The sequence below is a fragment of the Vicugna pacos genome, chromosome 16, assembly GCF_048564905.1.
Source record: "Vicugna pacos chromosome 16, VicPac4, whole genome shotgun sequence".
In the NCBI taxonomy this organism is placed as follows: Eukaryota; Metazoa; Chordata; class Mammalia; order Artiodactyla; family Camelidae; genus Vicugna; species Vicugna pacos.
Window position 1 is genome coordinate 46,613,887 of NC_133002.1, and position 10,988 is coordinate 46,624,874.

Consider the following 10,988-nt stretch of genomic DNA (forward strand, 5'->3'; position numbering starts at 1 on the left):
AAGGACAAGTCTTGGGGAAGAAGGAGGAGCTGCAGATCGTGATTGGCTGTCCCTAGGCCTCTCTTTTGAAAACTAACCTAGGTCCAAGTCAAGATGAGGGCCGAGGCTCTGAAGCTTTCCCACCTGCCAGGAATGCAGGTGCCACCAACACCAGCAGGAAAAGGTGTGGTGTCTGGGAGGGGTGGGAAGGCACAGGATGGGGCTGCGAGGAAGGAGACATCCAGCCCTGGTTACACACCTTGTGCTATAAACTAAGTAGTGTCCCCTGCAATGGTTTCCCTGAATTTGTGACCACAGCTGTGTAGGGAGGTCAAAGATGACCTTAATGATAATTTGATCCAATTTCTTCATTTTGCAGATGAGGTAACTGAAGTCCTGAGCAACAGTCAGGAGTTCTAGAGTTCTAGCTCTAGAACAAGTTAGTGGTAGAGTTGGGCTCAGGATGTGAGTTTCCTGAATTCCCAGGACTACAGTTGCTTTTTGGAGAGGTCAGGGTCAGGGGAGAACTGCCATTTTCATGACAGTGGGGGAAGACCAAGCAGGTCTTTTGCTGGTAGTGGGACCTCTGTGAATGTTGAGTTGCTGATATTGTGTGGCTCATAGTGTGCTGGCAGCTGCTCCTGGAAGGGCTGCAAAGGAGCTGGATTCGTCTCCACATTCGCACAGGGTGTAGCACCTAATGGGTGCTCAACACATTTGCTGATGAAGACAGAACACCTATCTAGTGCTCACTGTGTAGTGCTGGGCGCTTTCCTGAAATGTCACATTTAATCTTTCAAACAACCTTAGGAGTTAGGTGCTATTATTACCCCCATTTTTTTCCAGCAAACGGGCTCAGAGAGGTTAAGTCATTTCCCAAGGCCACAATGCCATTGCTTCCTTGCACAGAGCCCAAGCTTTAAGCACGATGCCGACTCTCACCGAAGTTTGGAAGAAATGTGCCCCAGAATCGGGCTTCTCAAACTCGAACCTTCGAAGGGATCCCGGGGCGTGGGGGAGGGAGGACGGGGGGGGGTCCTTTAAAATGCACATTCTCACTCAGCAGGTCTGAGTTTGGGGGGACAGAGATTCTGCACTTCTGACCAGCTCCTGGGTGATGTCAAGGCTGCTGGTCCGCAGAAGGCAGGCAGAGCTCACAAACAGAGCCCAGGTGTCCCTGTAAATCCTGAAAGAATTGAGCGACACTTGGACACCTGGACACGTGGACTCCAGTCAGGAGGAACATTTATTGCGCCCTGCATTTAGGCCAGTAGTTACTGCAAGTCCATGCCTTCGCTGGGGGTGGGAAGAGGACTCCCGAAACTCCAGAGTGGCGGCATCTCGGCCCCCGGAAACAAGCCCAATGGTCTTCCCGGGCGTCCCCCAACCGGCGCCCGGCGGCGCGCGTACTTGCTGGGAGCGGAAGGCGCCTGGCCGCCCGCGCATCGCCGCTACGAGCGCCCCGCGGGCCCGCCTCCGGGGCGGGACGGGGCGGGCCCCAGCTTCGGAGCCCCCGCCCAGCTGACCCGGCCGCTCTCCCCTAGCTCGCGGCTACCCCGGCGTGCAGGGTCCGGCCGCCGCCATGTCGGGCCCGTTCGAGCTCTCGGTGCAGGATCTCAACGACTTGCTCTCGGACGGCAGCGGCTGCTACAGCCTCCCAAGCCAGCCCTGCAACGAGGTCACCCCCAGGATCTACGTGGGCAACGCGTGAGTCGCCGCTCCTCGGGCCCAGCCCTGAGGGCCCCTCCCCGGGCCGCCCCGCCCACTCGAGGGCTGGGGTGGGGGCGTCGGCGGGCGGGGGTTGGGGGGGCCGGGGCGGGGTCGCCCCTCCGGAAGCCACCGCGGGGTCTGGGCGGGGTCTGGGCGGGGGCTGGAGTCACCGCCCATCCCTGCGCGTGGGGCGAAGCGGCTGGATCCCGCCCCCGCCCAGCGCTGTCCTTCCCTTCGGGCGGGTGCCTGGAGTCCCGGGGGCCACGCGGCCAGCCCGGCGTCCGGCCCAAGGCCGCCACCTTCTAGGAGCTCGGCCTCGGGCGGGGTCAGGGCTACCAGGTTCACTTAACAGGTGGCCCTCTGTCGCCCTGCCGGACTTTGGCCGGCTCGTCATGTGACAGCTGCCTGGTTCTGCAGTGAGGTCACCTCGGAATGTCTGCCTTCGCTGCCATGGCAACGGGCTGACGTCACATTTCGGGCGTGGAACTTTCCCGGCCGGGCGGACCCAGATAGGGGAATTGAAATATCCCAAACTAGGGGTCCAGTGACCAGGGCCTGGGTTTTCTCGCTCCTCCTCTTGCCTTCCAGATAGGGTTTGATTTACCAGGGATTCTAGAACAAGCCAGTGATAAACCCACTAAGGACCTGAGCCATCACTTAGAAAAGGCTGCTGACCTCACCACTGGGAAGTGCATTTATTATTTATCACTTAGGAGTTCTTACCAAATTGATTTTCTCATTTTCTTGTAGTCAAACTATTAGTAAGAATTTCTCAGCAGGAGAGAACCAGTGTTAACCATCCTGAGAGGTGCTGAAATACCAGCCAAAAGTGAAAAATTAGATTACCATCCCTGTACAGCCTTGGGAGGGTGCAGACTGGATTTTCATGAGACCCTGAACACCCAGTTACCAATGCCCTAAGCTCCATGGGCCCAGAGACCACATGTCTAACCCTGTTCTCTCCTTTTGCACAGGAAGAAATGGTGGCCCAGAGTGGTTGAGGGATTGTCAGGGTAGGGTCGATGTCTTATTCATGTCTGTATCCCAGGTCCTGGACTAGGGCCTGATGCTTACTCTGGCAGGGACTGCCACAAAAGTGGGGGTCATCGGGGAGCTGGGAGGGGTCTGGAGGGCAGGTCCCAGCCCTAAGGGGGCTGGTCTCGTTCATTCCATCATTCATTCGCCATATTAGCAGCACTGTATGTCAGGCATTGAACAGTGTTCATTCACAGTAGTGACAGTAACGAAGATGGTAAAGTTGTCGAATGTTGACTTAGTATGAGAGAAGGGAGATGAATGGTAGTGACCCTTCAAAGTGTTATTTTGGTGTTTTTTAAAATGAGCCACTGCTTTACAATTTTGTGCAGTGTCATGATAGCTAAAACAGGATCCCAGAGTCCTCAGTAATTGCTGAGGCTAAGCCCCTCTCCAGCCAACCAAGCAGCAAGTGGCCTTAGCACTCCCTGAAACCCTGCTCTCTTGGGCACTTTGTCACCGTCACTTCCCAAGTGGGAACCAAGGTTGTGAACATCTGGTGATAGACAGGGTGACAAGTGCTGATGGCCACTGTGAAAACATATCTCTTGACCTCAAGCACATCTGACCTTGATGTATCAGGGGTGGTGGGGAAGTTTGTGCTCAGCATGGAGGATTGACTGAGTACCTGGATGCCCCCCCCCACCCCAGAACCGGGAATGCCTTAAAATCAGGGCTCCTGATAAGGGCTCCCTGGGCAGAGAGGAGCCTGGATGAGCCACGTTGCTAAGTCTCGGGATTTGCTGTTGATGTGAGCATGAGAGGCAGTGTGACGGGGAAGACAGAGCAGGGCTGCATCAGGAGGAAGGAGGTCTCCTTCCAGCCCTGCCTTGAAACAGCCCATGTGAACACAAGCATATCATTCTGCCATCCTGTTGGGCCAGAGTTTAAGCTTTGTCCTTCCTTCCTCACAGGGCTGCTATGATAGGCAAACGAGATCATGCAGGAGAAGGCGTTTTGTAAAGTATAAACTGCTGTTTGAATTGGGATGTTGTTGTGAGATGAAATAAAGGAGCCCTTTGACTATTCAGATGAATGTTTTATAACCCCCACAGTTCTGTTAGGGCCACTTCCTCCCCAAGTGCTTACTCACCCAAGAGGGCTTCAGAGACATGGCTAGTGGACTGTGGTAGGAAGGATCCCTCTTGGGGGTGGGAAGGGGCTGCTGCACTTTTTAATCCAAGGAAGAAGGCTGCCTGGGATGTGCTGATTTCATTCTTCACTGACTCACCACCTATTTATTCAGCACCTACTGTGTGCCAGGTACCATAGCACATACTGGGCATACAGACATTAAGCAGACATGGTCCCTCCCTCACGGTGCTCACAACCTAGACATCTAAACAGATAAGCACACTCAGGCATTAAAATAGTGGCACTGACTACAGTATCAGATTCTGTCCATAAAATAGTTCATTTCATCCTCGTAACACCCCCAGAGGTAGGTACTATTGTCCCCATTTTACAGACAGGGAAACTGGGACACTGAAGAGTTCAGTGACTTGTTGAAGGTTGCTTGGCTGGTTAGTTGAAGGTTGCAGGGCTGGATTCAGACCCAGGCAGCCTGGCTCCAGAGCTCATTTTTAACCGCTAGGCTATACCAGCACCACAGTACAGGGAGCACGATGTCGAATGAAATGGAGGGGAGAAGAGGAGATACTGCCAAGGGTGGTGAAAAATGAGAGGGTGTATGTCCACGAAGAAGAGCATTCCAGGCAGAGGGAGCAGCACAGATGTGAAAGTGCCCAGTCTATTTGGGGCAGCCACTGGTAATTAAATCCGGCTGGAGTGAGGGCAGAAGCTCATAAGACGGGGCTGGAGAGGCCAGCAGGGGCCAGAGCGTGGAGGGTTCCTTTCAGAGCCAAGAGGCTTAGGATCTTCTCCATCTCCCTCCCACAAGGGCGGCTGGTCAGTTGATCCTCCCCTGCTGCTGTCTCCTGTCCAGGTCTGTGGCTCAAGACATCCCCAAGCTGCAGAAACTGGGCATCACCCACGTCCTGAACGCGGCTGAAGGCAGGTCCTTCATGCACGTGAACACCAATGCCAATTTCTACAAGGACTCCGGCATCACCTACCTGGGCATCAAGGCCAATGACACGCAAGAGTTCAACCTCAGCGCCTACTTTGAAAAGGCGGCAGACTTCATCGACCAGGCCCTGGCTCAGAAGACCGGTAAGGAACCTGCTGCCCCAGAAACTATGGGAGGCAGCTGAGACTGGATTGCTTCTAGAAAATCGGCCCGTGACAAGCCACCTCTTGGAAAACCTGTTGTTTCCTGTCTCTTATGTCGAATGACTGAGAGCTTTAGGTTTCTCTCTCTCTGCTTATCCGGCTGCCCACCAGGGCCACCTTTACTTTACCTTAATGTGGCCCTACATTAACACAAGATGTACAGACCTTTCACACAGTGGCAGCCCCGGGGTCCTTGTGTTTGGTTTGACTTTGGCTGAGGATTGATTGCCAGCCCATCCCCCCATTCTGATAGCTGCAATAATGAAGCTTGATTATTTTCCATGATAAGAAATCCTGAGGCGAAGGAGCTCTCCCGGGCTGGGTGACGCATACAGCAGCTCTCTGGTGGCTTTGGGACTCGGTGCTTTCCTGCTCTCTTTTCCCGCACTGATGGAGACTCCCCTGATGGTCCCAAGAGGACTGTGGCAGGTCTGGTTACCACCTCCCAATAGGACAAAGTGCAGCAAAAGATGAGGCAGCCAGCCCTTCCTCCTCTTTTCCTCTCTTTTCTTAAGAGCAAGTAATACATTCTCTCGAATCCCCCTGATGGAGTCCCCCTCATGTCTCACTGGCTTGTGTTGGGTCCCATGGAGACCTGGCAAGGGGAGTGGGGCAGCCGCTATTGGCTTGGGCCGGGAGTCAGCAAACTTTGCCCCAGATTTTAACTTCCGACAGCTCCCAAATATAAGGTAAGACTGAAGCAGGACTGCTGAGATGCCAGCTCTGGAAGCAGGGCATTCCAGAAAGAAATCTTAGAAGGCCAGAGGGCAGACATCAGCTTAGCAGGCGGGGCCACCTGCCCTTTCTGCTTTTAGCTTGTTTGTCTCAGCAGCTGCCCTTACCTTCCTGCTACTTCCTCCAGCCTCTTCCTTTCTCCCCACCCCACACCTTCCCAGGGAAAATCACCCCCACAGAGGTGTGATCGGCCCCATCCCCCTGTTTCAAGCCTGTCTCTGCTGCCCTGATGCTGCTGGTCCCAGCAGCCTCCCCACTGGAATGAGTTCCAGTGACCAGAGTTTACTAGAGGCTGGTTTTCACATGTTTGGAGCCCCGGAGAGAAGTTTCATCACCTGGAGAATCTGTAGACTTCATGTCAGGCCCTTCATGGCCCTCCCTGCCCGCGTATGTGTCACCCGCTGCACTCCAGTTATACTGAGCTCCCGTGTAGAAGAGAATGAGGTGCCCAGTTAGGGGGATGGCTTTTGCTCTTCCTGTGTATTGATTGATCATCCTTTCAGAGAACCTAGAGCTCTCTGATGATTTCCTCTTTCCAGGCAACTAGGAACATCCTATGAAAATGTGTGACCTCCTTCCTTAGTCCACATGGGTTGGGTCATTAGTTGGGAAGGCTCTCTCTGCCTCTCCCCATGCTGTCCTCTGGCAAACTCCACCTTGTGCCCGAGCACTGGGCATTGTGTCCTCTCTTCCTTTCAGCCCACCCTCAGGCTGGGTCCACTGTGTCCCCTTGTCTGTCTCCCCAGCCCCTTATGTAGATCGGGCATGTAGCAGGTACACTGGAAATCATTACTAAACCAGTGACAAAAATGAATTCCATGGGTTCTCATGCCCAGTATAAATGCTTCTAAGATTGATTGGCCAAGTGAGTCAACAGAAACACCCTGGCCTCCAACACTGTGCAGGGCTCAGGGGAGCCAGGGACCCATCACTTCAGAGAGCTTATGGGGAGTAGCCGGGGTGCTCAGAGAAGGCAGCAGTCACTTTCAGCCAGGAAAATCAAGGGAGGCTTCTTGGAGGAGGTGGCATTTGGGTGGGGCTTGAAAGGATGGGTTTTGAACCTTCCCCTTCCACACTGGCTCTGTGAGCCCTGGGCATACTGAATCGGTTCTAGGTGGTGAGGCAGCTGCTCTGCAGAGGGTCCCATTACCTGAGAGGGGGCAGGGAAAGCCCTACTCTGGAGACTTTGGGTCCACTGGCCAGAGAGTGAATGGGCAGGAAAGTGGAGGACTCCCTGCCCCGTTCCTGCTTTGGGAAGCATTGGGGAAATAGGGCCGGTTGTGGGGGATAGGGTGATAGGAACAGAAGAGACTCTGTCTGACTCTGGGCCAGCAGACTCCCTTCAAAACAATGCCCGTGTGGAGGTGTTGATGGGTAATCCTTCACTTGGCTGGTCAGCAAATATTATTGAGCACCTAGTGTATGCTAGAGATTGCAGGGCATCCAAAATCAATGCGCCACAGTCCTTGCCCTTCAGGAACTCAGCTCTGGCAGCAGAGGGTAATCTTTTCATGGCCAACAGTCCCACAGGGCTGGTCTGCTGTAGGAGAGGAGATGTACCGGGACCACCAGAGGACTCGTAGTGTTGGCTAATATTTATTCATTAAGTGTCGGCCAGGCACTAGCCTAAGGGCTTTACACGTCACTTCCTTTAATCTTCCAACCATCTTGTGCTATTAGTACTATTAGTACAGATGAGGAAACTGAGACACAGTGGGTTTAGGTGAGTCATAGAAAAACAAAAAACAGAACCAATAGCATATATGTATTATTTATTTTAAGGAGTTGGCTCACACAGTTACAGTGGCTGGTAAAGCTGCAATCCATAGGGCAGACTGGCAGGCTGGAAACTCAGGTAAGACTTCTGTGCTACAGTGCAGAGGCAGAATTCCTTCTCCAGGAAACCTCAGCTTTTGCTCTTAAGATCCTTAAATGATTGGATGTGGCCCACCCACATTATCAAGTGTAATCTCCTTTGTTTAAAGTCAACTGATAGTAGGTATTAATTACATCTGCAAAATACCTTCTAGACTAGTGTTTGACCAAGCAGCCTGGCATCATAGAGAAGCGAGGCCGATACATTTAACTATCACAACCAGCAAGTTAAACTTTAAACCCAGATTCACACGGCTTCAGAGATTTGGGTTCTATATCCCTACGCTGACAAAGGAAATCCTTGAGCTTGGCTCTTCAGGGATGAGTAGGAGTTTGCCAAGTAGCCAAGAGGGAGAGGATGTTCCAGGTAGAGGGAACAGTATGTGCAAAGGCACAGAGGTAAGAAAAAGCCTGGAAAGGTGTCGAGGCTGTGGACGGTTGGCCTGGTAAGCCTCACCCTGGAGACTAGACTACCCGCGAATGGTGACAGGTCAGCGTGATATTTTAGAAGTTGTGGCTGCCGGGGCCTCTCCGCCCCAACAGCTGGGGACTTCATTGATGACACCTCTGGCCTTTCCTCAACATCCCTTCCTTCCTTCCCCAGATGCTGGGGAATGCAGCAGGGAGCAAAACAGACGGGCATCCCTGCCCTCGTGGAGCTTACGTGGCAAGGGAAGATGACAGTAAACAAATGACAAAGATGTCTGGCTCACCAGGGGGTGAGGGTGGCTAAAGCAGGGAGGAGGGGGTGAGGGGTAAAGGGAAAGGGCTTGTGGCTTTAGAAAGTGGGCAGGAAAGGGCTTCCTGGGACGATGACCTTAGAGTCAACACCTAGGAAAAGAGGGGCTGGTTGGAGTGCAGGGGGCAGGGAGAGGAGGGGAGGACAGGTTTAGTAGAGCCTTGTGGGCCATTTGGGGGATCACGAGAAGGTGCTGTTGTTTGTGTGTTTGTCGTGATTTTTTTTTGTCCTTGTGTTTGTTTTTGACATGCACGTTCCTTTTATTTTTTAAACGGCTGTGCTGAGGCATAATTGACATTCAGGAAACTACACATAGTAGTTTGGTAAGTTTTGACATAGGTATACATCCGTGAAACCATCACCACAACCCGGAGAGTGAGCTTATCCATCACCCAGCAAATTCTCCTCATGTCCCTTCGTGGCCTGTCCCTTCCGCCCTCTCCCCTCAGTTCCTAAGCAACCACTGATCTGCTTTCTGTCACCGGACATTAGTGTACATTTTGGAGACTTTGATATAAATGGAGTTACGCAGTATGTACAATTTTGGTCTGGCCTCTTTCACTCCGTGTAATAATTTTGTTTCTTCTGTGTTGTCACATGTATCAGGAATGCCCTTTTAATACTGCGTAGCATCCCAGAGGATGGATTTACCGAGGTTGGTTTATCCATTTACCTGTTGATGGATATTTGGGTGGTTTTCTGATTCTGCTTTTGATCAGAAGATAAACTGTATATAGAGAAGTGCTCGTATCACAGTGTGTGGATCAGTGCAGCCCCCAGATCAAGAAATGAAGCATGACCAGCACCCCAGAAACCCCCCGACACATTCCCTCCCAGTCTCAAGTTCCCCAGCCCCTTTACTGCTATCCAAACTTCTAACAGCTTGGATCCCTTTGGCTGGCTCTCCTACTCTGTGGGCTCACATACATCCTGTTTGTGTGTTGCACCCATGTCGTAGCTGGGAAATTGTAGATTGTTCATGCTATTTATCTATTCTGCCATTAGGGCTATTATGAATATCATGCCTGTGACCATCCTGGTGTGTGTCTTTTAGCAAGTGTGAGTGTGCAGTCCCGCAGGGCGTGGGTCTGGGATGGAATTGCTGGGTCCTGGGGGAGGCATGTGTTCAGCTTGAGTCAATCCCGCCCCACAGTTTTCCGAAGCAGTGTGCCAGTTTACACCCCCCTGCCAGCCACATGTCCAAATCCCAGCCGCTCCACATCCTCGCCAACGCTTTGGATCTTCTGTCATTTTCATCTTAGCCGTTCTGGTGGGTACACAGTGGCCTGGCGTTGTCGTTTTCAGTTGCATTTCCTGGAAGAGCTTTGCCTGGAGTCGTGGTGTGATTGGATGGGCAGCTCACTGTGTCACCCTATTTCTTGCAGGCCGAGTGCTGGTCCACTGCCGAGAGGGTTACAGCCGCTCACCAACGCTGGTCATCGCGTACCTCATGATGCGTCAGAAGATGGATGTCAAGTCTGCACTGAGCGTCGTGAGGCAGAACCGTGAGATCGGCCCCAACGATGGTTTCCTGGCCCAGCTCTGCCAGCTCAATGACAGACTAGTCAAGGAAGGGAAATTGAAACTCTAGGGCACCCCCACTGCCTCTTCTCTAGAGGACGGACAGGGGAGGCCCTGGTGGAGGTGTCCCAAGCTGCCATGTTTAGGAAACACAGTGTACCCTGCTCCCAGCATCACCAGGCACTTGCCCACAAGTCTGTCCCAACACACCCCTGGGCCATTTTTCCCCCGGGGAGCATAGAGAGAAGCTTGCTGAGGAGGGCATTCTTGTCCTTGGTGTGACCTGTGCCTGCAGTTTGCAATGTCCTCACCCTGAGGTGGGGACGCAGAGGGGGATGGCCTGGGACAGGTGTGCTTCTCCCGGATGACCCAGGGCAAGAGGTCTGAGATGCTCACAGGGGCCCGTCCTGCCCTTCTCCACCCGTCACTCCCCACCCCTCACCCCTGGGCCCTCTCATGAGGGGGGGCCACAGCCCTGTAAAGGAACTATGCAAACGCGGGCCCCTCTCCCCCAACCGTGTGTGTCTCCCCGTCTCCTCACAGCCGTCCACATCCTGCTTGTAGGCAGAGGCACATCCCGAGGGCTGAAGCTGGCTCGGGGTCAGTGATCAGGAGGTGGAAATTCCCAAGAAGAGACTGTATTTTAATGATTTCCTTAGGATTAAAGATACTGAAACAAAGGGGCCCTGGAGTGGGCAAACACATCCCCCAGGAGGACTTTCCTAAATCAATAGTTTTAAAAATGTGAATCCTTGGGAGGCTTGAGTTCAGAATCCACCTGTTTGGGCTATTCGGCTCTCGGTCACTTGGTCTGTTAGAAGAGCTATGCCTTGGGCCGAGTTTTATTTTTCTTTTTTAGAAAACAGGGTGTTGAAGTCCAGCCTATTTAAAAACCCCACCATTTGGAGAATTGCAAGGGTTTTGTCCTGAATTATAGTGTTGGCGAGCCCAAGCCACTCGTGCTCACTGCTTCTTGTCTTGGTTGCTATTCCGAGACCAGGAGGAGGAAGTTGGCCAATTATAGTGTGTGTGTGTGTGTGTGTGTGTGAGCATGCGTGTGAGCAGCAGAGCCTGAGACTGGACGAGCAGGGAGATGAGCAGGCCCAGGCTCACACCTTGGCCGCTCACAGGTAGCTCTTACAGCTCTCTGGTGCCAGGAAAG

At 53.0% G+C, this 10,988-nt stretch overlaps 1 protein-coding gene across 4 annotated transcripts; it reads left to right on the forward strand.

The window, feature by feature from the left end:
- The first annotated feature begins 31 nt into the window (after window positions 1-31).
- DUSP3 (dual specificity phosphatase 3) lies at window positions 32-10,780 on the forward strand. 4 transcript variants are annotated; one of them, XM_072939246.1, is made up of 4 exons: window positions 32-163; window positions 1,524-1,686; window positions 4,670-4,896; window positions 9,691-10,780. In XM_072939246.1, exons 1-4 carry the CDS (start codon window positions 94-96, stop codon window positions 9,894-9,896), a joined length of 666 nt encoding a protein of 221 aa, XP_072795347.1. In that variant the 5' UTR covers window positions 32-93; the 3' UTR covers window positions 9,897-10,780. The 4 variants fall into 4 exon arrangements, with proteins under 4 accessions (XP_072795347.1, XP_072795348.1, XP_031541339.1 ...); XM_072939247.1 differs by lacking the exons at window positions 32-163; window positions 1,524-1,686 and adding exons at window positions 2,651-3,987; window positions 4,319-4,493; XM_072939248.1 differs by lacking the exons at window positions 32-163; window positions 1,524-1,686 and adding exons at window positions 4,024-4,165; window positions 4,319-4,493.
- The last annotated feature ends 208 nt before the right edge of the window (window positions 10,781-10,988 follow it).

Excerpts from the sequence above, each read along its gene's own strand:
- DUSP3 (XM_072939246.1), top strand. The coding sequence starts at position 94 with ATGAGGGCCGAGGCTCTGAAGCTTTCCCACCTGCCAGGAATGCAGGTG. Across the intron at positions 164-1,523 it reads ACCAACACCAGCAGGAAAAG|CTCGCGGCTACCCCGGCGTG; the intron begins GTGTGGTGTCTG and ends GCTCTCCCCTAG. Across the intron at positions 4,897-9,690 it reads GGCCCTGGCTCAGAAGACCG|GCCGAGTGCTGGTCCACTGC; the intron begins GTAAGGAACCTG and ends TATTTCTTGCAG.